This window comes from Stomoxys calcitrans, chromosome 1 (assembly GCF_963082655.1).
Source record: "Stomoxys calcitrans chromosome 1, idStoCalc2.1, whole genome shotgun sequence".
Classification (NCBI taxonomy): domain Eukaryota; kingdom Metazoa; phylum Arthropoda; class Insecta; order Diptera; family Muscidae; genus Stomoxys; species Stomoxys calcitrans.
In genome coordinates, this window is record NC_081552.1 from 254,316,545 (window position 1) to 254,341,028 (window position 24,484).

The 24,484-nt window shown below is 39.5% G+C and overlaps 1 protein-coding gene across 1 annotated transcript in view; it reads left to right on the forward strand.

Moving 5' to 3' along the window:
* Positions 1 to 24,484, forward strand: part of LOC106094248 (DNA-binding protein D-ETS-3) — a 162,875-nt gene that overhangs the window by 26,115 nt on the left and 112,276 nt on the right. Inside the window, exon 4 of the mRNA XM_059360630.1 lies at positions 13,420 to 13,566. Coding sequence (XP_059216613.1) covers positions 13,420 to 13,566 — 147 coding nt within the window. The remainder of the gene's footprint in view (positions 1 to 13,419; positions 13,567 to 24,484) is intronic.

A 24,484-nucleotide genomic window follows, 5' to 3' on the forward strand; every position in this document is an offset into this window, starting at 1 on the left:
TCAGATCGGTTCAGATTTGGATATAGCTGCCATATAGACCGACCCTCCGATTTAGGGTCTAAGGGCCATAAAAGCCACATCTTTTATCCGATTCCACTGAAATTCGGGACAATGAGTTGTATTAGGCCCTTCGACATTCTTTGTCAATTTGGCCCAGATCGGTTCAGATTTGGATATAGCTGCTATATAGACCGATTTCTTGATTTAAGGTTTTGGGCCCATAAAATGCTCATTTATTGTCCGATGTCACCGAAATTTGGGACAGTGAGTTAAGTTAAGCCCCTTGACATACATCTGCAATATCGCACAGATCGGTCCAAATTTAGATATAGCTGCCATATAGACCGATATCTAGGTTTTAGGTTTTGGGGCCATAAAGACGCATTTATTGTCCGATGTCGCTGAAATTTGAGACAGTGAGTTTAGTTAGGCTCTTCGACGTCCTTCTTCAATTTTACCCAGATCGATCCAGATTTGAATATAGCTGCCATATAGACCGATCTCTCGATTTAAAATCTTTGCCCCATAAAAAGCGCATTTATAATCCAATTTCACTGAAATTTTACATAGTAATTTATGTTAGGCTTTTCAACATCCGTGTCGTATATGGTTCAGATTGGTTAATTTTTAGATATAGCTACTGTACTTATTAGTATTTGGTCCAAATCGGAACATGTTTTGATATAACTGATATGGGTCATAAGGTATGAAATTTTCACCGAATTTTGATGAAAGGTGGTTTACATATATACCCGAGGTGGTGGGTATCCAAAGTTCGGCCCGGCCGAACTTAACGCCTTTTTACTTGTTTTGCCTGTTAGGACGAAGATAATTAAATTTTGAAATTTTTGTTTGTTTCTCTTTTGAGACGAGCTTAATGATCCGAGGTTTTGTTTTGGAAATTTTTTACACACTAATTTATATCTTAAGCCAATAAAATTTTAGACCTATTTTTCGTTTAAACCTGAAAAGCTCTTTAATGTTGAACTTGAAAAATACCAGAAAAGTAAAGAAGAGATAGTTAAAGATTATCTGCTTTGCCTGTCTGAAATAACATCTCCAAAAGAATTGCTTCACTGGACACATGGGATATTTAGTGAACTTGACAAAAAGTTTCAAATTTATGGCATGCAATGGCTACAATGTCCATAAATCCCATAGGTAACGTAAACTATTTCATTCAAATTTTATCAGGGCAATAAAAAAGAAGTACCATGAAGTTGACTTCGCAATTCATAAAAAACAGACTAGAAATTCTTTAATAAATTTGTTCTGGTCATGCAAACCACGTAATAACACGGAGCTGAAGTGCTGCCAGCCATGTCGTTGTGCCCGATCTTTTACTCCTCTTGGACGGAGAACAATGATGTCTCAATGAAAGCAAACGGTTACAGATTTTCAACAGATAAAGAAAAAGAATTAAAAAAAAAAACGAAGAAGCAAATTGAAAACAAAGAGGCCAGCAATGGACAAAAACTCGTTCTCGTCCACCATAGACAAAGGGCCACAGGACGAAACGAAACAATGAAAATCTAGCCTAAATTGTTTTTTGTTAGCATTACAAGGCTCATTTGTAAAGACAGAGAGTATCTTTGCATGCACTTGGGTGTGAATGTGCATGAGTGTGTGTGTATGTTGGTGTATGGCAAGGATATGAATAAGGACAAAAGCCTTTCATGGTGTAACACAGCCAGTGTTTGTTTTTGTGTGAGTATGAGTGTGTGTGTTTGTATGTGTTTGGTGGCTCTGTTTGTTTCTATTATTGTGGCGGATGTCTAAATTGATAAATTCATGTTGACGTTGGAGTTGACCCCAGAAACTTCGCGGTTTGCCGCCTCAACTTTTTAAACAACGTATTTTATTCCATTTGCAACATGTTTCTTTCATTTTTGGCAACTGTTTTCTTTAGCTGCTCTGTTGCTGCTTTTTTTTTTGGCGATTGTTGTTTTTTTTTGCCATGGGTTATAATAAAATACATTTTGCCAAGTCCAGTTTTATTTTTTATTCTAGCAACGTATTAAATAAAATTTTTGGCGTTTATTTTTTGTTTGTTTCTTTTTGGTTTTCCTAAAATGTTTGATGGTATGCTATTTGGGGTGCGATAAATGGGATTAAATTTATTTATAAAAACAAAAACTTAAGCTGCTATTCGTCCTCATAAATTTGGCTGTTGATATGTTGCCTGGTATGGTGTATTTTTTATGCTTAATTTTTTCCGCGAAAAATTGTTGGTTTAATGTTTACATATGGTTTAAATCGCGTTTATTTGACCAGGACATATGTACATTATATGGTAGACCCTTTTTTCGTTGGAGTTTCGTTAGCCAGAAAATTGCTATTTAGCCGGAAGGTAGAGATTTGTTTTGCCACCACTGCCGAGTGACATTTTAATTTTTTATCATGCTTCGTATCATACCAATCGAACACTTTTTGGACTGTTTAATTTAAATATAAAAGGTTTTAAGGATAGGGAATAGGAGAACTAAGATTTCTTTACCTTTTTGGTTGCATTTCAAGTCAAATTGGATATTTGAAGCATGAATATAGTCTACGATTCATTTAAAAACAAGTAAAAAGTATGTGGATACCCACCACATCGGGTGTATATGTAAACCCCCTTTTGCCACAATCTGGTGAAAATTGGACAACTTATGCACCCAAACGTCGGGAGACCTTAAACTACCCACTGTTTAAAATTTCAATGAAATCGGGTAATAAATAGAGCTTTTATGGGCTTCAGACCTTTTATCGGCAGATCGGTCAATATCGGAGCTATATCTGAATATAATCCGATCTGGGTCCTATGTTGGGAGGCGTAAAACTACACACTGTTTCAAATTTCAGCAAAACTGGTTAAACAAGTAAAAAGGCGTTAAGTTCGGCCGGGCCGAACTTTGGATACCCACCACCTCGGGTATATATGTAAACCAACTTTCATCAAAATTCGGTAAAAATTTCACACCGTATACTCATATACCTCATACCGATCTGAACTATATACGACACGCATGTCGAAAAGCCGAACATAAGTCACTGTGTCAAATTTCAGTGAAATCGGATTATAAATGCGCCTTTTATGGGGCCAAGACTTTACATCGAGATATCGGCCTACATGGCAGCTATATCCAAATCTGGACCGATTTGGGCCAAGTTGCATAAACATGTCGAAGAGCCTAACACTAAGCACTGTCCCAAATTTCAGCGAAATCGGACAATAAATGCCCCTTTTATGGGCCCTAAACCTTAAATCCAGAGATCGGTCTATATGGCAGCTATATTCAAATCTGGACCGATCTGCGCAAAATTGAAGAAGGACGTCGAAGAGCCTAACCAAACTCACTGTCTCAAATTTCAGCGACATTGGACAATAAATGCGTCTTTTATGGCCCCAAAACCTAAAACCTAGATATCGGTCTATATGGCAGCTATATCCAAATCTTGACCGATCTGTGCGATATTGCAGAAGTATGTCAACGGGCTTAACTTAACTCACTGTTCCAAATTTCGGCGATATCGGGCAATAAATGAGCATTTTATGGGCCCAAAACCATAAATCAAGAAATCGGTCTTTATGGCAGCTATATCCAAATTTGAACCGATCTGGACCAAATTGAAGAAATATGTCAAAAGGCCTAACACAACTCACTGTCCCAAATTTCATCAAAATCGGATAATAAATTTGGCTTTTGTGGGCCTAAGACCCTAAACCGGAGGATCGGTCTATATGGCAGCTATATCCAAATCTGAACCGATCTGGACCAAATTAAAGAAATATGTCAAAAGGCCTAACACAACTCACTGTCCCAAATTTCATCAAAATCGGATAATAAATGTGGCTTTTGTGGGCCTAAGACCCTAAACCGGAGGATCGGTCTATATGGCAGCTATATCCAAATCTGAACCGATCTGGACCAAATTGAAGAAATATGTCAAAGGGCCTAACACAACTCACTGTCCCCAATTTCAGCGAAATCGGACCATAAATGTGGCTTTTATGGGCCTTAGACCCTAAATTGGAGGATCGGTCTATATGGCAGCTATATCCAAATCTGAACCGATCTGAGCCAAATTGATAAAGGATGTCGAAGGGCCTAACACAACTCACTGTCCCAAATTTCAGCAAAATCGGATAATAAATGTGGCTTTTATGGGCCTTAGACCCTAAATCGGCGGATCGGTCTATATGGGGGCTATATCAAGATATAGTCCGATATAGCCCATCTTCGAACTTAACCTGCTTATGAACAAAAAAAGAATCTGTGCAAAATTTCAGCTCAATATCTCTATTTTTAAAGACTGTAGCGTGATTTCAACAGACAGACGGACAGACGGACGGACATGGCTAGATCGTCTTAGATTTTTACGCTGATCAAGAATATATATACTTTATAGGGTCGGAAATGGATATTTCGATGTGTTGCAAACAGAATGACAAAATGAATATACCCCCATCCTTCGGTGGTGGGTATAAAAATAAAGCATTTCTGGCCTTAAGACCTTTATCTGGAGATCTGTGTATATGGCAGCTATATCTAAATATAGTCCGATCTCAACAATATTTAAATTAGATGTCGGGAGGCTTAAAATAACCCACTGTTTTAAATTTCAGCGAAATCGGGTAATAAATAAAGCTTTTATGGGCCTCAGACCCTTTATCGGCAGATCGGTCTATTTGGCAGCTATATCTAAATATGGACCGATCTAATCCATATTTAGGTCAGATATCGAGAGGTTTAATATAACTCACTGTTGTAAATTTCAGCGAAATCGGGTAATAAATAAAGCTTTTATGGTCTTCAGACTCTTTATCGGGAGATCGGTCTATATGGTAGCTGTATCTAAATATGGACCGATCTAATCCATATTTAGGTCAGATATCGAGAGGTTTAAAATAACTCACTGCTGTAAATTTCAGCGAAATCTGGTAATAACTAAAGCTTTTATGGCCTTCACACCCCTTATCGGGAGGTCGGTCTATATGGCAGCTATATCCAAATATGGTCTGATTTAGCTCGTTCAAGACTTTACCAGCGTACATCAAAAAGACGTATCTGTGCCAAATTTCAGCTCAATATCTCAATTTTTGAAGGCTGTAGGGTGATTACAACAGACGGACAGACAGACACACGGACATCGTTAAATCGTCTTAGCATTTTACGACGATCCGAAATATATACTTTGTAGGGTCGGAAATTGATATTTCGATGTGTTGCAAACGGAATGACTTAATGAATAAACCCCCTATCCTACGGTGATGGGTATAAAAAGGTTTAGCTTTCATTATATGGCTGGTTTGAAACTCCGAGAGCTTCAACAAGTACACCGATGGAAAAAAGACGTTGCAAAATAATGAAGAAATGGTCTCATTATCATGAGAAGGTGTTGTTGAAAATATTGTCAACATGCGGAGATGATTTCAAAGTGTGTATGTATATAAAACTTAAGTTCAAACTAGAATCAAGGGTCAGCGTCAAGTTGTTTTATGTGATTTAGCCGCCGCGGCTAGATTCAGAGTCTACCGTCATGGTACTGAGACACAGCGAAGGCCGTTGTCGTTGTCTAGCGTTCGAAGCCATCAATATAACTTCCAACAGATGCACAGAATGATGTGCATACCTTGGAAATAGTGTAATTGTCGCAGAAAAAGGTCTGTCATTACACGAAAACACATGCATAGGGAAAAGTACAGCTAATAGACAGGGTTGCCCATCGTTATTAATGTGGTATTTGTATCATAGCCGTTGTCTAGCGTTCAAAGCCATCAATACAACTTCCAACAGATGCACAGAATCATGTGCATACCATGGAAATAGTGTAATTGTTACAGACAAAAAATCTGTCATTACACGAAAACAAATGCATTGCGAAGAGTACAGCTAATAGGCAGGTTTGTCGAGCGTGGTTAATGTGTTATTTGTATCATAGAGGCGTTTTCGCAATAAATTCTATACAAATGCAACTCATCAACGTACGGCTCTTGAAGCCATCATATCTAATATGGTTGAAAAGTCTTCTAACCAAAGACGAAACGCGTTCCATAGTGTTTGGTGTGTTGCGATCTCTGGCATTCCTTTTCCATTTGCAAAGAAAATATCCGATCATTGAGCTCGTTTCGAAAGAGAAACAAATGAGAATCTATTTTGACAGCGTCGCCCTGAACATTCGCTTCTCTCAGCATATTTCTCATGGAAAGTGTTGCCACATTTTCATGAAAATTCGTTACGTTGCCAACAATTTTCAGAGATTTTTACTAAAAATATGGCAACCCTACATCAAAAATGAAAATATTTACTAAATTGTAGATGTTAGTCTAATGGTGGAGTTTCTTCTTCTATTTTTCTGACCAGAGGATAGCGTGTCCGCATATGACGCTGAATGCCTGGATTCGAATCCTAGAACATCTGAAAATGTTCAGCGCTTGTTATCCCCTCGACATCTGTGAGGTACTCTACCATTTGGTATAGCAAAATGCAAATTGCAAATTTTGCCCATGAACATTCCATTCCAAGGAATGGGGCCAAACTTCTCACATATCAATGAGTGAAGTCCGATTCAAATTTAAGCTCAATGATAAGGGGCCTCCTTTTTATAGCCGAATCCGAACGGCGTGCCGCAGTGGAACACCTCTTTGGAGAGAAGTTTTACATGGCATAGTATCTTATAAATGTTGCCAGCATTGGGAGGGGAAAACCACCGCTGAAAAATTTTTCTGATGGTCTCGCCAGGTTTCGGACTCAGGCGTTAAGCGTCATAGGCGGACATGCTAACCTCTGCGCAACGGTGGCCTCCGGTGGTATAACAGCCATGTCCAAACTTCTCCACAAAGAGGTGTCGGCACGCCGTTAGGACTCGGCTCTAAAAAGGAGACTCCTTATCATTGAGCTTAAACTTGCATCGGACTGTACTCATTGATATGTGAGAAGTTTGCCCCCATTCGTCCATGGAAGGTTCTTGGGCAAATTTGCATTTGTGGTTTTCTGCCCATCCGCTATGTGGCTTTAAGCATGTCGGCAACCTACCGGTTTCTGCTGCCTAACTTTTTATTGACTTTATTCTGATCAGTTATTACAGTAGTTAAGGCTTGTTTCGAATCCTCGTCAACTTTTCCATCGAATATCAGCAGTTTCGGCCTTAAAGAAATATTTGAAATATTTCTCAAACCAAAGCCAATGGAACCCACTTTCAAAAGTTCTTTCTAGGCCATATTCATAATCATATTTAATTTAAGTCTTAACCAAAAGCCATATTTCCCTGTATAATTAGAATTTCTATTAAATGTTCATGCCATCCAGCAAATGGTGAGGGCGGACCATTTGAGTTGATTTAGTGGAGGAATACTCTACAAATACGACTAAGCCGCCATTAACAAATATTTCTCATTTTGTTTTTGGTACATGAAATGATAGTCCTTGGTCGTTTGTAGACATTATGAAGAAGAAACAAAACATAATAGTGACTCCCAAGAACTTTTCCATTTGCTACGTTGCCAACCGAGCGTGCAACAGCAATCAGGGTATTTGCGAGAAAAGGGCAAGAAGGAGGAGTTCAACCTCAACTTTTGTGAAAAAGAAAATTTTGCGTGTTCTACGACCAGAAGTGAATCCTTTTGTTCCTTTTCGCATTTTGCTTTGTGTAAGCCTTGGCATGGATGCTTTGCCATGCCATGCCATGTCATGGTAGGAGGTTTTTCTCAAAAAGAAGTCTTTCATGCGTAACTCATTATTTTTCTTGTGCTTTCCCTTTGAGACGCAAAAGAACCAAAGAAACAAAATGATGAAAATAATTGCACAGAAAACTCTTACAAAAGGATCCAATGATTGTTGGAGCAAAAAGCGAAACACAAACACACACACACACACACAAAAGAGACCATCATCAAATGAGATGAGAAGTTTGTAACAAGGCAGCTTTGGGAGGAAAATAAAAAATATGTGGCTCCCTTAGGCGATCATCATTGGTGTGGTATATGCACAAAAAGGCTTTTCACTGCAAAAGTATGAGTACATAAAAATATATTCACTACAGCTGCAATACTTGTTTCGGTGAACAATTTATTTAATGAGGTTGGTATACTTTGTACTTTACAGTGGTCTCCAACGGGAGAATATGTACGTGGGAATTTTTATAATTTAGAATAACTTTTGTCGTTTTCCACAAGTACCAAGACCAAAGTTTCTGAGACTTGGTAGGGAGACAAAGGACATTTGGTCCAGACTAGGCATATTCATCTGATAGCTTCAATATAGTTATACTCTCCGGTTTTTTACTCCCTGTCAAAATGAGGTCTAGTAAAAAGCCAACTACTAAAGGATAAGCCTTTTTTCAAATGAATTCAAAATAATTTCGAAAAAAAAAAATTAGTAGAAAGGCGGGCCGAACTTTGGATACCCACCACTTCCGGTATTTATGAAAACCACCTTTCGTCATAATCCGGTGAAAAAAGGAATAATTTATGCCCCCATAGTAGCTATACCGAAAAATTGCCCAATTTGGACAAAATTCGACACGGACATTGAGTGGTCTAATAAGTACAAGTCATTGTTCAATTTTGTAGAACAAAATATTGGTCTTTTTGGTAGCCATACACAAATATAGACCGATCTAAATTACATACGACACGGATGTGTCAAATATCACCGAAATCGGTTTATAAATGTGTCTTTTATGGGGCCAAAACCTTAAATCGAGAGATCGGTCGATATGGCAACTATATCCAAATGTGGACCGATCTTGGCCATATTGCAGAAAGTTGTCGAAGAGCCTAACGCAACTCACTGTCTTAAATTTTGGTGAAATCGGACAATTAAAACACCTTTTATGGACCCGAGCCGAGCTATATCCAAATCTGGACCTATCTGGGCCATATTGCACAAAGTTTTCGAAGAGCCTAACGCAACTCACAGTCCCAAATTTCGGCGAAATCGGACAATAAATGTGCCTTTAATGGGCTCAATAGCTTAAATCGAGAAATCGGTCTATATGACAGCTATATCCAACTCTGGACCGATCTAAGCCAAATTGAAGAAAGATGTCGAAGGGCCTAACACAACTCACTATCCCAAATTTCGGCTACATCGGACAAAAAATTTGGCTTTTATGGGCCTAAGACCTTAAAACGAGAGATCGGTCTATATGGCAGCTATATTCAAATCTGGACCGATCTTGGCCTAATTGCAGATAGATGTGGAAAGGCCTAACATAACTGACTATCCCAAATTTCGGCCACATCGGACAATAAATGCGTCTTTTATGGCCCCAAAACCTTAATCGAGAAATTGGTCTATGACAGCTATCTTGATCGATCTTGATCGATCTTGAGCAAACTATTGCCCACTTCATGGAAAATGACGCGAAATCCGTACTTGGATCCCTGATGTTGGTATAGAATGTTTACCTCCTAGTCAGAATGAGGTCCAAGTTGCAGTGTCCCGACTGAAGAACAACAAGGCAGCAGGAGCTGACGGGTTACCCGCTGAACTACAATATTTAAGACCGGAGACGACACGCTGATAAGACGTATGCATCAGCTTATCTACGCTATCTGGCTAGAAGAACGCATAGCCGATGATAGAAACCTCAGCATACTATGTCCCGTACACAAGAAAGGAGACAAGACGGAATGTGCCAACTACAGAGGAATAAGTCTCCTCCCCATCGCATACAAGATACTCTCGAGCGTACTGTGTGAAAGATTAAAACCTAAAGTCCATGAGATAATTGGGCCATATCAATGCGGCTTTAGACATGGTAAATCCACCCTGGACCAGATATGCACACTGTGCCAAATCCTGGAAAAGACCCGAGAAGGACAAATCAACACCTACCACCTCTTTGTTGACTATGTCCATGTCTGAGTTTGATATCCCTGCAAAATTAATAAGACTCTGCAGGAAAGAGTCTCTCCGAACCATTTAATACCAAACGAGGTTTCAGAGAAGGAGAGCCAAGGAGCCTATCGTGTGATCTCTTTAATATCCTGCTGGAGAAGATTATACGAGATGCAGATGTGAATAGATATGGCACACTAATCACAAGAAAACACATGCTACTCGCCTATGCCGACGACATCGATATCATAGGTCGGTCACCGGAAGTAGGAGAAGTAGAATGGAGATAAGACGAAATGGATGGTTTCAACTCCCAAAAAGCCTTGCACAACCGAGCAGATAAAGAAAATGAAGAAAGTTGAGAACCACTACTTTGAGACAGTCAGTAACTTTATCTACCTCGGCACCACCGTAACCGAAACGAATGACACCAGCTTTGAGATTAAGCGAAGAATAATAGTGGCAAACAGATGCTACTTTGGACTAAGTAAGCAGTTTAGAAAGAAGGCCACCTCTCGACAAACAAAGATTACACTATACAAGACATTGATACTACCCGTGTTGTTATGTGATTCTGAGGCATGGGTACTTGTGAAAGCAGATGAGGCAGTGCTGGGAGTATTTGAGAGAAAGATTCTTCGTAAAATATATGGACCAGTTTGCGTTACTGGAGAATATAGGCGACGTATTAACCAAGAGCTGCATGAGCTGCACGACGACGATAAGTTAGTTAAAATACAACGTCTGCGTTGGCTAGGTCATGTTGTCAGAATGGATGAAGAAGCTCCAGCAAAGAAGTCTTTTGAAGGCAAACACGGTGGTACACGCAAACCGGGAAGACCAAAAGCCCGATGGACCGAATCGGACAAAAATAGCATCTTTTAGGGGCTCAAGAAGTCAAATCGGGAGATCGGTTTATAAGGGAGCTGTATCTAAATCTGAACCGATATGGCCCATTTGCAATCCATAAAGACCTACATCGATATTTTGTATCTGTACAAAATTTCAAGCGATTAGCTTTTCGCGTTCGACCGCTATTGTGATTTAGACAGACGGACGGGTGGACGGACATGGCTACATCGAGTCAGAGCGTCGAGACGATCAAGAATATATATACTATATGAGGTGGTATAAACGAAGCACCACCAACATAAATCCTATGGTGGTGGGTATAAAACAAAAATCTATAAATAAAATAAAATAAGATTTTTAAAACATTTTCTATTGAAATACAATAAAAATTTTACAAACTTTTCAATTTAAATATTATTTTGCAAAATTTTCCATCAAAACAATATTTTGACAAAATTTTGAATAAAATAACATGTTATAGTCCGATTTGGACCAAAAATTAATGCTGAACATTGTAGAAGTCATTGTGTAATATATCAGTCCATTCGGATAAGAATTGCGCCTTGTAGGGGCTCAAGAAGCAAAATCGGAAGATCGGTTTATATCGGAACGGTATCAAGCTACTGATCGATTCAGACCATATTAGACACGTATGTTGAAGATCATAATAGAAGCCGTTGTACAAAATTTCTTCCAAATCGGATGAGAATTGCGCCCTCTAAAGGCTCAAAAAGTCAAGATCCCAGATCGGTTTATATGGTAGCTATATCAGGTTATGTACCGATTTGTACCATACTTAGCACAGTTATAACAAAACACCTCATGCAAAATTTCAGCCAAATCGGATGAGAATTGCGCGCTCTATGGGCTCAAGAAGTCAAGACCCCAGATCGGTTTCTATGACAGCTATACCAGATTATGAACCGATTTCAACCATACTCAGCACAGTTATTGGAAGTCATAGCAAAACGCGTCACGCAAAATTTCAGCGAAATCGGATAAAAATTGTGCCCTCTAGTGGTTCAAGAAGTCAAGACCCGTGATCGGTTTATATGAAAGCTATGTCAGGTTATGGACCGATTTCAACCATACTCAGCACAGTTGTTGGAAGTCATAATAAAACACCCTATGCAAAATTTCAGTCAAATCGGATAAAAATTGTGCCCTCTAGTGCCTCATGAAGTCAAGACCCGATATCGGTGTATATGGCAGCTATACCTAAACATGGACCGATATAGTCCATTTACAATCCCAACCGACCTACACAAATAAGAAATATTTGTGTAAAGTTTCAAGCGGCTAGCTTTACTCCTTCGAAAGTTAACGTGCTTTCGACAGACAGACGGACGGACGGACAGACGGACGGACAGACGGACGGATGGACCGACGGACGACAGACGGACGGACGGATGGATCGACGGACGGACGGATGGATCGACGGACGGACGGATAGATCGACGGACTGACGGACAGGCGGACGGACGGACAGCTATGACGATCAAGATTATTAAGATTAGTCGAATATTTGGAGGTGTTACAAACAGAATGACGAAATTAGTATTCTGGGGATATACTAATATACCCTTCACCATATCCTATGGTGGAGGGTATAAAAATATTCTTGGAATTGCATTTTGATAGGAAAATATATTTATTTCTTATAATGAAACCAACGCCTAAAGCACTCTTAAATGTAATAATTCCATTTAAAATCTTAAACAAAATCACATAAAAAATGTTAAAAGGACCTTTACCCATTTTTAATGCATGCATGTGGCAATGCACGTTTCTTTTGTTCCATCTGGCGGTCGTTTCTGTTTGTGTCCCATGCTTCTTGGGCAGTGTGCTGTCATTTCGCAGCATAAACATTTTTTGCATTAATTCATTTGTGCCCAAGATGATGGTGACAGCCGACTGAATTGTAGCAACATCAGAACCAAACAACCATAAAAGCCATAAAATTCTATGGTTGGTAAAAGTTTGTTTTCCAAACAAAACACCCCCATCACACGCATATACGAGTATTCCTCTTGTTTTTGGCAAAGGCAATTGAGTAGTTTTTTATGGGCCAGCGAAATGGTGCCCATGTCCCTGTGTATGGTTGACTATCATCGATATATTTTGATATGCGATATGCCATAATGCGCCCTGAGCTCCACCCCTTCAATTAACCCTGCTACTTCAGAGGCTTATGCGGCGATTATACATGGCAGGCTCTGCGGTGCGTTACTTGGTTCCGGCCGCATGTAGCCCTCTTTCACCCTCCCCCAAAGTAGGATTCAAATAAATTCCCAATGTGTAGAGATATAATTTAGGTTTATGTGACAATAGCTAGCATTTGGCCTGTTGGTACATTTTGCCAACTTAGCCGAGAACTAATTGCTCATCTGTTTGCCAACAGTTGCCAAGAACATACAACTGAAAAGCCTTTGAAGAACCACTTGAATGTCATGTAACCAAGGGGAAGAGTACCACAGTACCAAGTGTAGCGAATTTCTTGAGAAGCAACGTCGCTTGGCCCATGTCCCCCTTTCGTTCTGGGCCATCATCAGAAATGATGCATGATTTTAGCCAATTATATAAAGATGTCATCAGGAAAATAATTGATTTCTATAAGTGAGAGATGTGTGCGACAATTATGATGACAATAAAAACGACGCAGGATATACACTCGAAAGCATCTCTAAGAATACGTTTACTTGAAATTTTGATATCTTTGTAAGCTTTTTGCTTCTTTCAGATAAATCATCATCGGTTGTTTGCTCTTCGTCCTCGGCCTCATCATCCAATTCACATCACAATAATAATAATAACAACAATGGTGGAGCTGGTGGTGGTGGTGGCAGCAATGACAATCATCGTAGCTCGGCCAACAAATGCTTAACAGGTATGTTGCAATTGTAGTTGTGTAAGACATGAGTACTCTTTTTTTATCACAAACACCAACATTAGTCCTGTAAAGCTTTTTATGGCTTATCCTAGACAGTCACCATGAGCTTACCTATTGTGCTGGCAAGTGCCAGTAGATGGCGTTGCAAGGTGGTTGTTAGTTCGCATTGAAGTTAAAGTAATCCCATATACGCAACAAAGGAATATTAATCTTGAGCACATTCAACCTCAAAGGAAGATATTATTAACAATTGTTTTCCAGAACAATAGGCTTATGATATTTTTCAATGACTTTCCTTAAAAGTTAAGTATAGCAAATGCAAATTTGCTTATAAACATTTCATTAAGGAACTGGCCCAAACTTCTCACATATCAATGAGTGCAGTCCGATTAAAGTTTAAACTCAATGATAAGGGGCCTCCTTTTTATAGCCGAGTCCAAACGGCGTGCCGCAGTGCGACACCTCTAAGTTTTACATGGCATAGTACCCCACAAATGTTGCCAGCATTAGGAGGGGAAAACCACCGCTTAAAATATTTTTCTGATGGTCTCGGCAGGATTCGAAACCTATGACGCTGAACGCCTGGGTTCGAATTCTACCGAGACCATCAGAAAAATATTTTCAGCGGTGGTTTTCCCCTCCTAATGCTGGCAACATTTGTGAGGTACTATGCTATGTAAAACTTAGAGGTGTCGCACTGCGGCACGCCGTTTGGACTCGGCTATAAAAAGGAGGCCCCTTATTGTTGAGTTTAAACTTTAATCGGACCTCTGTGCTACGGTGACCTATTTTTTCATGACTTTTCTTAAATGTCAAGTATTGCAAATGCAAATTTGCTTATAAAAATTCCATTAAGGAACTGGGGCAAACTTTTCACATATCAATGACTGCAATCCGATTTAAGTCTAAGCTCAAAGATAGGGTACCGCCTTTGAAAGTCGAGTCCGAACGGCGTGCCGCAGTGCGACACCTCTGTGGAGAGAAGTTTTTACATGGCTTCTACGCATGGCGTAGTACCTCACAAATGCCAGCATTAGGAAGGGAAAACCAGCGCTGAAAATTTTTCAATGTTCTCGCAGGATTCTCGCATTCAGCGTTATGGGCGGACATACTAACCACTACGCTACGGTGGCCTCCAGTACGAAATTTAGCAGCAATTGGTGCAAAATTTCGTACTCAACATTCAAATACCTTTTATTTCATACCCATATTGTTTACCAATTGGTAAACATGTTCGTTTGGGTGGGGTTTGGGGTGGGGCGTTCCCCTAGGATGCACTTGACTCAAAATTCATTCATAATATTTGTAAGGAATATTTCCTTTTGAATCGGGGCATCTATTTCTGAGATTTGGGTTTTTGAAAACAACTGTGGTGGTTTTAGGGGGTAGTTTGGCCCTTCCAAACTCGGCCCCTTATTATGCCAAGTATGGTATAGGATGGGGTATACTAATTCAGTCATTTCTTTTGTAACACTTCAAAACATTTGGTGACTAGTCATAACGTTCCACAGACATGACAACCAAACTCTTTTTGCCAAATTGGACTAAAATTGTGGCTTCCAAGGGCTCAAAAAGTCAAATCGGGAGATCGGTTTATATGGGAGCTATATCAGGTTACATGCCAATTTGGACCGTACTTGGCACAGTTGTTGGACGTCATAACAAAATACTATGAGCAAAATTTTAGCCAAATGGGACAAAAATTGCCGCTTTTAAGGGCTCAAGATTTCAAATAGGGAGATCGGTTTACATGGGCAGGGTACTTGGACCCAATTGTATCCATCGAACCACTTTGGAATATGGGGAGGCGTTTTTGGCGTAAGGGAGAGGGTCCGCCTCCACCCGATATCTAAAAATAAGTATAGTCTATGCTTCCTTCCAGACAAACGAAAATTTTAAGAAAATCGGATCAGCCAAGTATCATTTAGTCATAACGGGTCTAAAGGCGTTTTTGAGGTGCGGCGTGACCCTCAATAATTCGATTTGATTTTGTATGCCAGATTCGAAATCTATTCCCGAATACTTTTTATTTGAGCCCCATATTGAAATGAATGTCCAATATGTCGGTTTGGGGGAGTTTTGGGGTTGGGGCGGCCCGATGGGTACTTAGACTCAAATTTTAATACCATATTCGTATTCTACTATCCAATACCTTTCATTTGATACCTATATTGTCCTGATCGGTCCACATTTGATTTTGGGTTCTGGAGGGTCAGCCACTATTCGATATCTAGAAATTATATAACCTATGTTTCCTTTTTGTTGATTCTACAGAACAAACAAACAAATCGAGTCTCATATAGTCATGATGGGTCATATGCCCATTTGGGGGTTTTTGAGAGGTGGGGTGACCCCCTACCAGATTCGTAATCTACTCCCGAATACCTTTTATTTAAGCCCCATATTGATATGGATGACCTATTTGTCTGCTTTTAGACATTTTGGGGTTACGGCGACTTTCTGAGTACTTGGACACTATTTTTAATACCATATTCGTATTCTACTCTTCAATACCATTCATTTGATATCCATATTGTTTTTTTTGGTCGACTTGTGATTTTGGTTGGTGTTTTTGGGTAAAGGGGAAGGGTCCGCCCCCTTCCGAAATCAACAAATTATAAAGCCTATTTCTCCCTCCTGACCATATTCACAATCTTTTCCCGAATGCCTTTCATTTGAGTCCCATATTGTCATGATCGTCCAAAAAAACCTATTTTAGGGGGTTTTGCGGTTGGGGCGGCCTCCCAGCTACGGAACAAACAAACCGAGTCGCATATATCCGTGATTGGCTAATATGCCCATTTGGTGCGGTTTTGTGGTAGTGGGTGACCCCCTATATTTCGACATGAATTTGAATGCCAGATTCGTTATCTACTCCTGCATACTTTTCATTTGATACCCATATTGTCCTTATCGGTCCACTTTTGATTTTTTTTTTGTGGTAACGGGGAAGGGTTCGCCCCTTTTCGTTATCAACAAATCATTACGCCTATTCCTACTTCGTGACCATATTCGTAATCCACTCCTGAATACCTTTCATTTGAGTCCCATATTGTCATGATCGTCAAATAAACCTATTTTAAGGGGTTTTGGGACTGGGGCGGCCCCCCAGTTACTTGGATCCAATTTTTTATATAAAATTCGTACTCTACTCCTGAATACCTTTCATTTAAGTTCCATATTGTCCTAATTGGTATACTTTTATTTTTGGGTGGTACTTTTGGGGCAAGGGGAGGGTCCGCTCCCCCCTACCGTTATCAAAAATTATAAAGCCTATGTTTCCTTTCAGACCAAACTGCACAATCTGTGAAAATTTGAAGGTAATCGATTCAGCCGTTTTTGAGTCTATACGGAACAAACCGACAAATAAACACAAATTAAATTTTATTGGGTTGCCCAAAAAGTAATTGCGGTTTTTTTAAAAGAAAGTAAATGCATTTTTAATAAAACTTAGAATGAAGTTTAATCAAATATACTTTTTTTACACTTTTTTTCTAAAGCAAGGTAAAAGTAACAGCTGATAACTGACAGAAGAAAGAATGCAATTACAGAGTCACAAGCTGTGAAAAAATTTGTCAACGCCGACTATATGAAAAATCCGCAATTACTTTTTGGGCAACCCAATATATTTAAGATTCGGCTCTACCTTTAACCGTAGCTTGCAGTTAAGTCCCATATTGTATCGATGGGTCTATATCCCCCTCTGGGTGATTTTCTTTGTAAATTATTTTTCGAAAAAAAAACTTTTTTCACTTTTCTGTTGAAAAAAAAATGGTTCCCAAGAAAAACATCATTCCACATCCATTAATCCCAAATGCGTAGCAAAGTGTTCATAAATCTTCGCCAAGTACCCTGGGCATAACTAATCGATATCAATCATTGGATTTATATATGAACTTTTTCATATGTCAAATGTCGACGATGCTGCCAAAGCCAGCGATGATTCTTCTCCATTATCAGCGGGATATTTGGGTGGGAAAGTTTGCAAACAATTGTCGGTGCATCCTTGATACACTGTGGCAAAAAAACCAAAAACAAAAGGACTTGACTGTCAATCTGTGCTAAAGCTGGCAAGGCACTATCAAAACAACACTAATGCTCATAAATGTTCTTCAGCAGCAATAAACACGAGGACAACAAACACTGGCGCTAATCATTTGACTCATAAGTGCTCTTCAGAGCTAATCCTATTAAAGCGTGAATGCAGGCGTCGCTCTTTGGTATGGCATGGTAGTCAAAGGACAAGAGAGTCGCACGACAAGCTGTAAACACCCCATCTTTCAATTTTGCAATGTACTCTTGGTATAGGACTATTCAACGAGGGGGATGAATGAATGCTGAAGAGGCAACCAAAAAAGACAATCACAACAAACATTTAAATAAAACACCCGTTGATACTGCCCCAGACAATTTTGGTGGCCAATGTAGCAGAAGCCTGGGAACAATATACTCATCGGCTAAAAAAAAAACATAAGTCCTTGTCACACTGTTGCACAACAATGAAGCTAATCATCGTCATTGTCGTCATAGGCTACGTCATCCAAAGTCTGCATCATCCTCAGATCATAAAGTGATCAACTCAAGTGTGCGTGAGAATTTCGTGGCTACAACAGCGTAGGCAAAGAGCAATAAATTTTCAATTGAATTATCAAGAAAAGGCACAAGGATACAACCATGGAACGTGCCATTTGAACCTACAGTTCCCAGCGTCTAAAGGGTGGAAATGCAGAAGGGACACAGTAATTATATCGGTGTATAAGGGATGGACAAATAAGTTTGTGTTCTCGTTACAGTCACTGCTTTGATATAATGAGGATTCAAATCAACGAATTATCAAACGCAAAGGATTATGTTGTAAACATGTGACGATAAGAACAACATTTGTTTTTACTAGATTAAGATATTTTTATTAAAGGTTTTATTGAAATTGCGTAATGTTGTGAAATGATTTTTAACAAGTTATAGTTCGGACGATAAATGAATGCTGAACATTGTAGAAGTCATTGTGTGATATTTCAGTTCAACTCAAAAATCGGGAGATAGGTTTATATGACAGCTGTTTCAAGCTATTGATCGATTCAGACCATCTCAGACGCGTATGTTGAAAGTCATGAGAGAAGCCGTTGTATTGGGTTGCCTAAAAAGTAATTGCGGATTTTTTAAAAGAAAATAAATGCATTTTTAATAAAACTTAGAATGAACTTTAATCAAATATATAATTGCCATTTTGTTCGATAACCTTTTGCTCATAGAAATGCTGGCCTTTATCTGCAAAAAACTGAACCAAGTGCGATTTTATAGCCTCATCATTGCCGATAGTCTTACCATTTAAGGAGTTCTGCAAAGATCGAAATAAATGGTAGTCTGATGGTGCAAGGTCAGGGCTATATGGTGGATGCATCAAAAGTTCCCAGCCAAGCTCACTCAGTTTTTGGCGAGTGACCAAAGATGTGTGCGGTCTAGCGTTGTCCTGGTGGAATATGACACCTTTACGATTGACCAATTCTGGTCGCTTCTCCTTGATGGCTGTATTCAATTTGTCCAATTGTTGACAGTAAACAACCGAATTAATCGTTTGGTTCCTTGGAAGCAGCTCAGAATATGCCACACCCTTCCAATCCCACCAAACAGACAGCATAACCTTCTTTTGGTGGATATCAGCCTTTGAAGTGGTTTGAGCTGGTGGTTCACCATGCTTGGACCATGATCGTTTTCGACTAACGTTGTTGTAAACAATCCATTTTTCATCTCCAGTTATGATTCGTTTTAAAAACGGATCGAATTCATTACGTTTAAGGTGCATATCACAAGCGTTGATTCGGTTTGTTAAATGAATTTCTTTCAATACATGTGGTACCCATATTAAAATTGACGCCAAACAAACAAATGTAAACAAAATTTCGCGCACTTTTTTTCTAAAGCAAGCGAAAAGTAACAGCTGATAACTGACAGAAGAAAGAATGCAATTACAGAGTCACAAGCCGTTGAAAAAATTTGTCAACGCCGACTATATTACCGACAATTACTTTTTGGGCAACCCAATAGAAAATGTCTGCAAATCGTATGAGAATTGCGCGCTCTATTGGCTCAAGAAGTCATGATCCAAGATTGGTTTATATGACAGCTATAGCAGATTGTGAACCGATTTGAACTTACTTAACGCAGCTGTTGGAAGTGATACCAAAACACCACGTTTCATTGAAATCGGATGAGAATTGCGCCCTCTAAGGGCTCAAGAATTCAAGATCATAGATCGGTTTATATGGCAGCTATATCAGGTTATGTTCCGACTTGCGCCATACTTAGCACGGTTATTGGAAGACATAACAAAACACCTCAAAACAAACCGCAAAATTTCAGCCAAATCGGATGAGAATGGCGCTCTCTATTGGCTCAAGAAGTCAAGATCCCAGATCGCTTTATATGACAGCTATACCAGATTATGAACCGATTTGAATCATACATAACACAGTTGTTGGAAGTGATACCAAAACACTAAGTGCAAAATTTCAATCAAATCGGACGAGAATTGCGCCCTCTACAGGCTCAAGAAGTCAAGACCCAAGATCGGTTTATATGGCAAAACATGAACCTAACCGACTTACAGTAGTAAAAATTTTTTGTGCAAAATTTCAAGCGGCTAGCTTTACTCTTTTGAAAGTTAGCGTGCTTTCGACGGACAGACGGGCGGACGGACGGACATGGCTAGATCGAATTAAAATAACTTGAGATCAAGAACATATGAACTTTATGGGGTCTCAGACGCATATTTCGAGGTGTTACAAACAGAATGACGAAATTAGTATACCCCCATCCTATGGCGGAGGGTAAAATAATTGAGATATTGAGCTGAAACTTTGCACAGATCCTCTTTTCGTCCATAAGCAGGTTAAGTCCCGATTTTGCTGAAATTTGGGATAGTGGGTTGTGGTAGAACCTACGACATCCTAATTTAATTTGGCCCTGATCTGTCCAGATTTGGATATAGCTGCCATTTGGAACGATCTATCGATTTAGAGTCTAAGGCCCATAAAAGTCACATTTATTATCCGATTTTGCTGAAATTTGGGACAGTGAGTTGTGTTAGGCCCTTCGACATCCTTCTTCAAATTGGCCCAGATCGGTCCAGATTTGGATATAGCTGCCATATGGACTGATCTCTTGATTCAAGGTTTTGGGCCCATAAAAGGCGAGTTTATTGTCCGATTTCGCCGAAATGTGGGACAGTGAGTTGTGCTAAGGCCCTCAACATCTTTTTGTAATATGGCACAGATCGGTCAAAATGTGGAAATAGCTGTCATATAGACCGATCTCTCGATTTGAGGTCTTGGGCCCATAAAGGCGCATTTATTGTCCAATTTCTCCAAAATTTTGGATTGTGAGTAGTGTTAGGCCCTTCGACATCCTTTTTCAATTTGGCCCAGTTCGGTCCAGATTTGGATATAGCTGCCATATAGACCGATCCGCCGATTTAGGGTCTAAGGCCCATAAAAGCCATATTAATTATCCGATTTTGCTGAAATTTGGGACAGTGAGTTGTGTTAGGCCCTTCGACATCCTTCTTCAATTTGGCTCAGATCGGTCCAGATTTGGATATAGCTGCCATATAGACTGATCTCTCGATATAAAGTTTTCGGACCATAAAAAACGCATTTATTGTCCGATTTCGCCGAAATTTGGAACAGTGAGTTAAGTTAAGCTCCTCTACATCTTTCTGCAATATGGCACAGATGGGTCCAGATTTGAATATAGCTGTCATATAGACCGATCTCTCGATATAAAGTTTTGGGCCCGTAAAAGGCGAGTTTATTGTCCGATATCGCCGAAATTTGGGACAGTGAGTTGTGTTAGGCCTTTCAATATTTTTTTGTTCAATTTGGCCCAGATCGGGCTAGAGTTGAATATAGCTGCTATATAGACCGATCTCTCGATATAAAGTTTTCGGACCATAAAAGGCGCATTTATTGTCCGATTTCGCCGAAATTTGGGACAATGAGTTGCGTTAGGCCCTTCAAGAACTTTCTGCAATTTGGCCCAGATCGGTTCAGATTTGGATATGGCTGTCATATAGACCGGTCTCTCTATTTAAGGTTTTGGACCCATAAAAGGCGCATTTATTGTCCGATGTTGCCGAAATTTGGGGCAGTGTTGGGTCTTTCGACTGCCTTCCTTAATTTGGCTCAGATCGGTCCAGATTTGGATATAGCTGCCATATAGACCGATCACTCGATTAAAGTCTTGGCCCCATAAAAAGCACATTTATATTCTCATTTCGCTGAAATTTGACACACTGTCGTATATGGTTCAGATCGGTCTATATTTGGATATGGCTACCAAAAAGACCAATATTTTGTTCTACAAAATTGAACAATGACTTGTACTAATTAGACCTCTCAACATTCGTGTCGAATTTGGTCCAAATTGGACCGGTGGGTATCCAAAGTTCGGCCGAACTTACTTGTTGTTTCTGATGTTCTCGCCAGGATTCGAAAGCAGGCGCTCAGCGTCTTAGGCAAAAATTTACTTTTTATATGCTCAAGAATTCGATTGTAGGATCGGTCTATATAGCTTTGATTTGGACAGTATTTGGCAATGGTGTAGAAAGTAATAGTAATTTCTCTATTTGTAAATTTTTGATAAATTTAAAAAGATGCCAATTTTTGGAAATAATTTTTTTTTCTTAAGATTTTCTCTTAACTATCGCCCTTTTGGCAAATTAGTTTGATGCTAATCCCCCAGACATCTCATTCAGAGAAAGTTCTCATACCTCAGACCTTTGGTATAGTTTATGGTTCGATTATCTCATTGTATGTTAACATCAACATCAAATGCTATCGCAGCCATCGACAAGAGTGATTTATGATAAAATTGTGTGTACAATTTTCGGCCAAAATCACGCACCCAATACAGAGTAATGGCAGTAGCGTGGCGGCAACAACACAAAAGCCTTAATGGTTCAAAGTTAAGAGGGATGAAGTCAATCGGAGTTCACGACTACAACGACTATGATGATGATGATGATGATAATGACAGTGACTTGTGCTTTTGTTGTTATTATTATGATTGTAACTGGTGCCTGGCAATGTTTGGCAATAGTCCTTATTGTTGTTATTATTGCTATTGGTACTCTCCTCCCCCCCACCCCAAAAAAAAAAATGGTATATCACAGACTAAGTGAACTGCGAAAGAGGGCCATGAATGAAAATATTTACACCAAAACATTCTCCCATACGCAAGAAATAAACGCACGAACGTTGTACTGTAGAGTACAACTCCAAAATTGTTGGTTAGTGTGTGAACCGCGCATGTATTGACGCTCATACATCATAAGGAAAACATTAAAGTTTTCTTTTCGGTCATTTCGGGCTGACTAACTGACTGACCCTTGCGACCAAAGTGTGCCTTCTATTGACTTGCATGCATTGTACCGTGCAAAAGTTCTCCATGGTCAGATGAATTGGACATTATGTTGGTGTGGCTACAACTTAATGGTCTGCTTAGATGCCTAACGCTGTGCCGCCAATTCAATTCACCCTTGTAAATTCGTGTTTTGACTTTTAATCTGGAAATTGTGAGAAAAAATTCTGTTCTACAAATATAGTTAGCGATGGTTTTCACTTTTTTTGGATTGTCATAATTACTGTGCGGAAGGGGAAAACATGATAATGGAACATAACTGCGAATAGTTTTTCATAGCACATAGACGTAGATATTTGAAGGCAAGTTAAGCGACTAATTTTGTAATTCGTATTTTACTTTCACATACCATTTGTTACACCCACCACCGAAAGATGGGGGTTTACTAGTTTCGTCATTCTGTTTGTAACACATCGAAATATCCGTTTACGACCCTATAAATTATAAATATTCTTGATCAGCGTAAAAATCTTAGACGATCTAGCCATGTCCGTCCGTCTGTCTGCTGAAATCACGCTACAATCCTTAAAAATAGAGATATTGAACTGAAACTTTGCACAGATTCTTTTCCTTGTCCATGAGCAGGTTAAGTTCGAAGATGGGCTATATCGGACTATATCTTGATATAGCCCCCATATAGACTGATCCGCCGATTTAGGGTCTTGGCCCATAAAAGCCACACTTATTATCCGATTTTGCTGAAATTTTGGGGCAGTGGAATGCGTTAGGCCTCTCGACATCCATCTTCAATTTGGCCCAGATTGGTTCAGATTTGGATATAGCTGCCATATAGACCGATTTCTCGATTTAAATCTTCTTCCAATGTCTTCCAATGCGTCAATTGAAGCGGGCTTGCCAGTATAGACATGAGCTTTAACATAGCCCCACAAAAAATGTCTTAAGGCGTTAAATCGCACGATCTAGGCGGCCAATTGACCAGTCCCGATCGTGAAATGAAATGTTCACCGAACTCGCCTCTCAATAAGTCCATTGTTACGCGTGCTGTGTGGCATGTGGCGCCGTCTTATTGAAACCACATGTTATCTAAGTCAAGGTCTTGCATTATGGGCAAAAAAAAGTTGGATATCATCTCACAGTAGCGCTCACCACTCGCAGTAATGTTACAATTCGCATCATCTTTGAAGAAGTACGGTCCAATGATGCCACCAGCTCATAAACCGCACCAAGCAGGATGAATTGGTAGCTCTGCCTCTGGCTGATCTTCACTCCAAAATCGATAATTCTGCTTATTTACATACCCATTGAGCCAAAAATGAGCTTCTTCGTAAAAAGGGAAGATGCGGGCGATGAACATTCTTAACAGAGCACGCATTTTGATAAAAAAAAATTCAATGATCTACAAGCGTTGCAGTTAATTGCATACCCACCACCTCGGTTATATATGTAAACCACTTTTCGTCAAAATCCGGTGAAAAATGCATACCTTATGCCCCATAGCTGCTATATCGAAATATGTTTCGATTTGGACCAAATACTA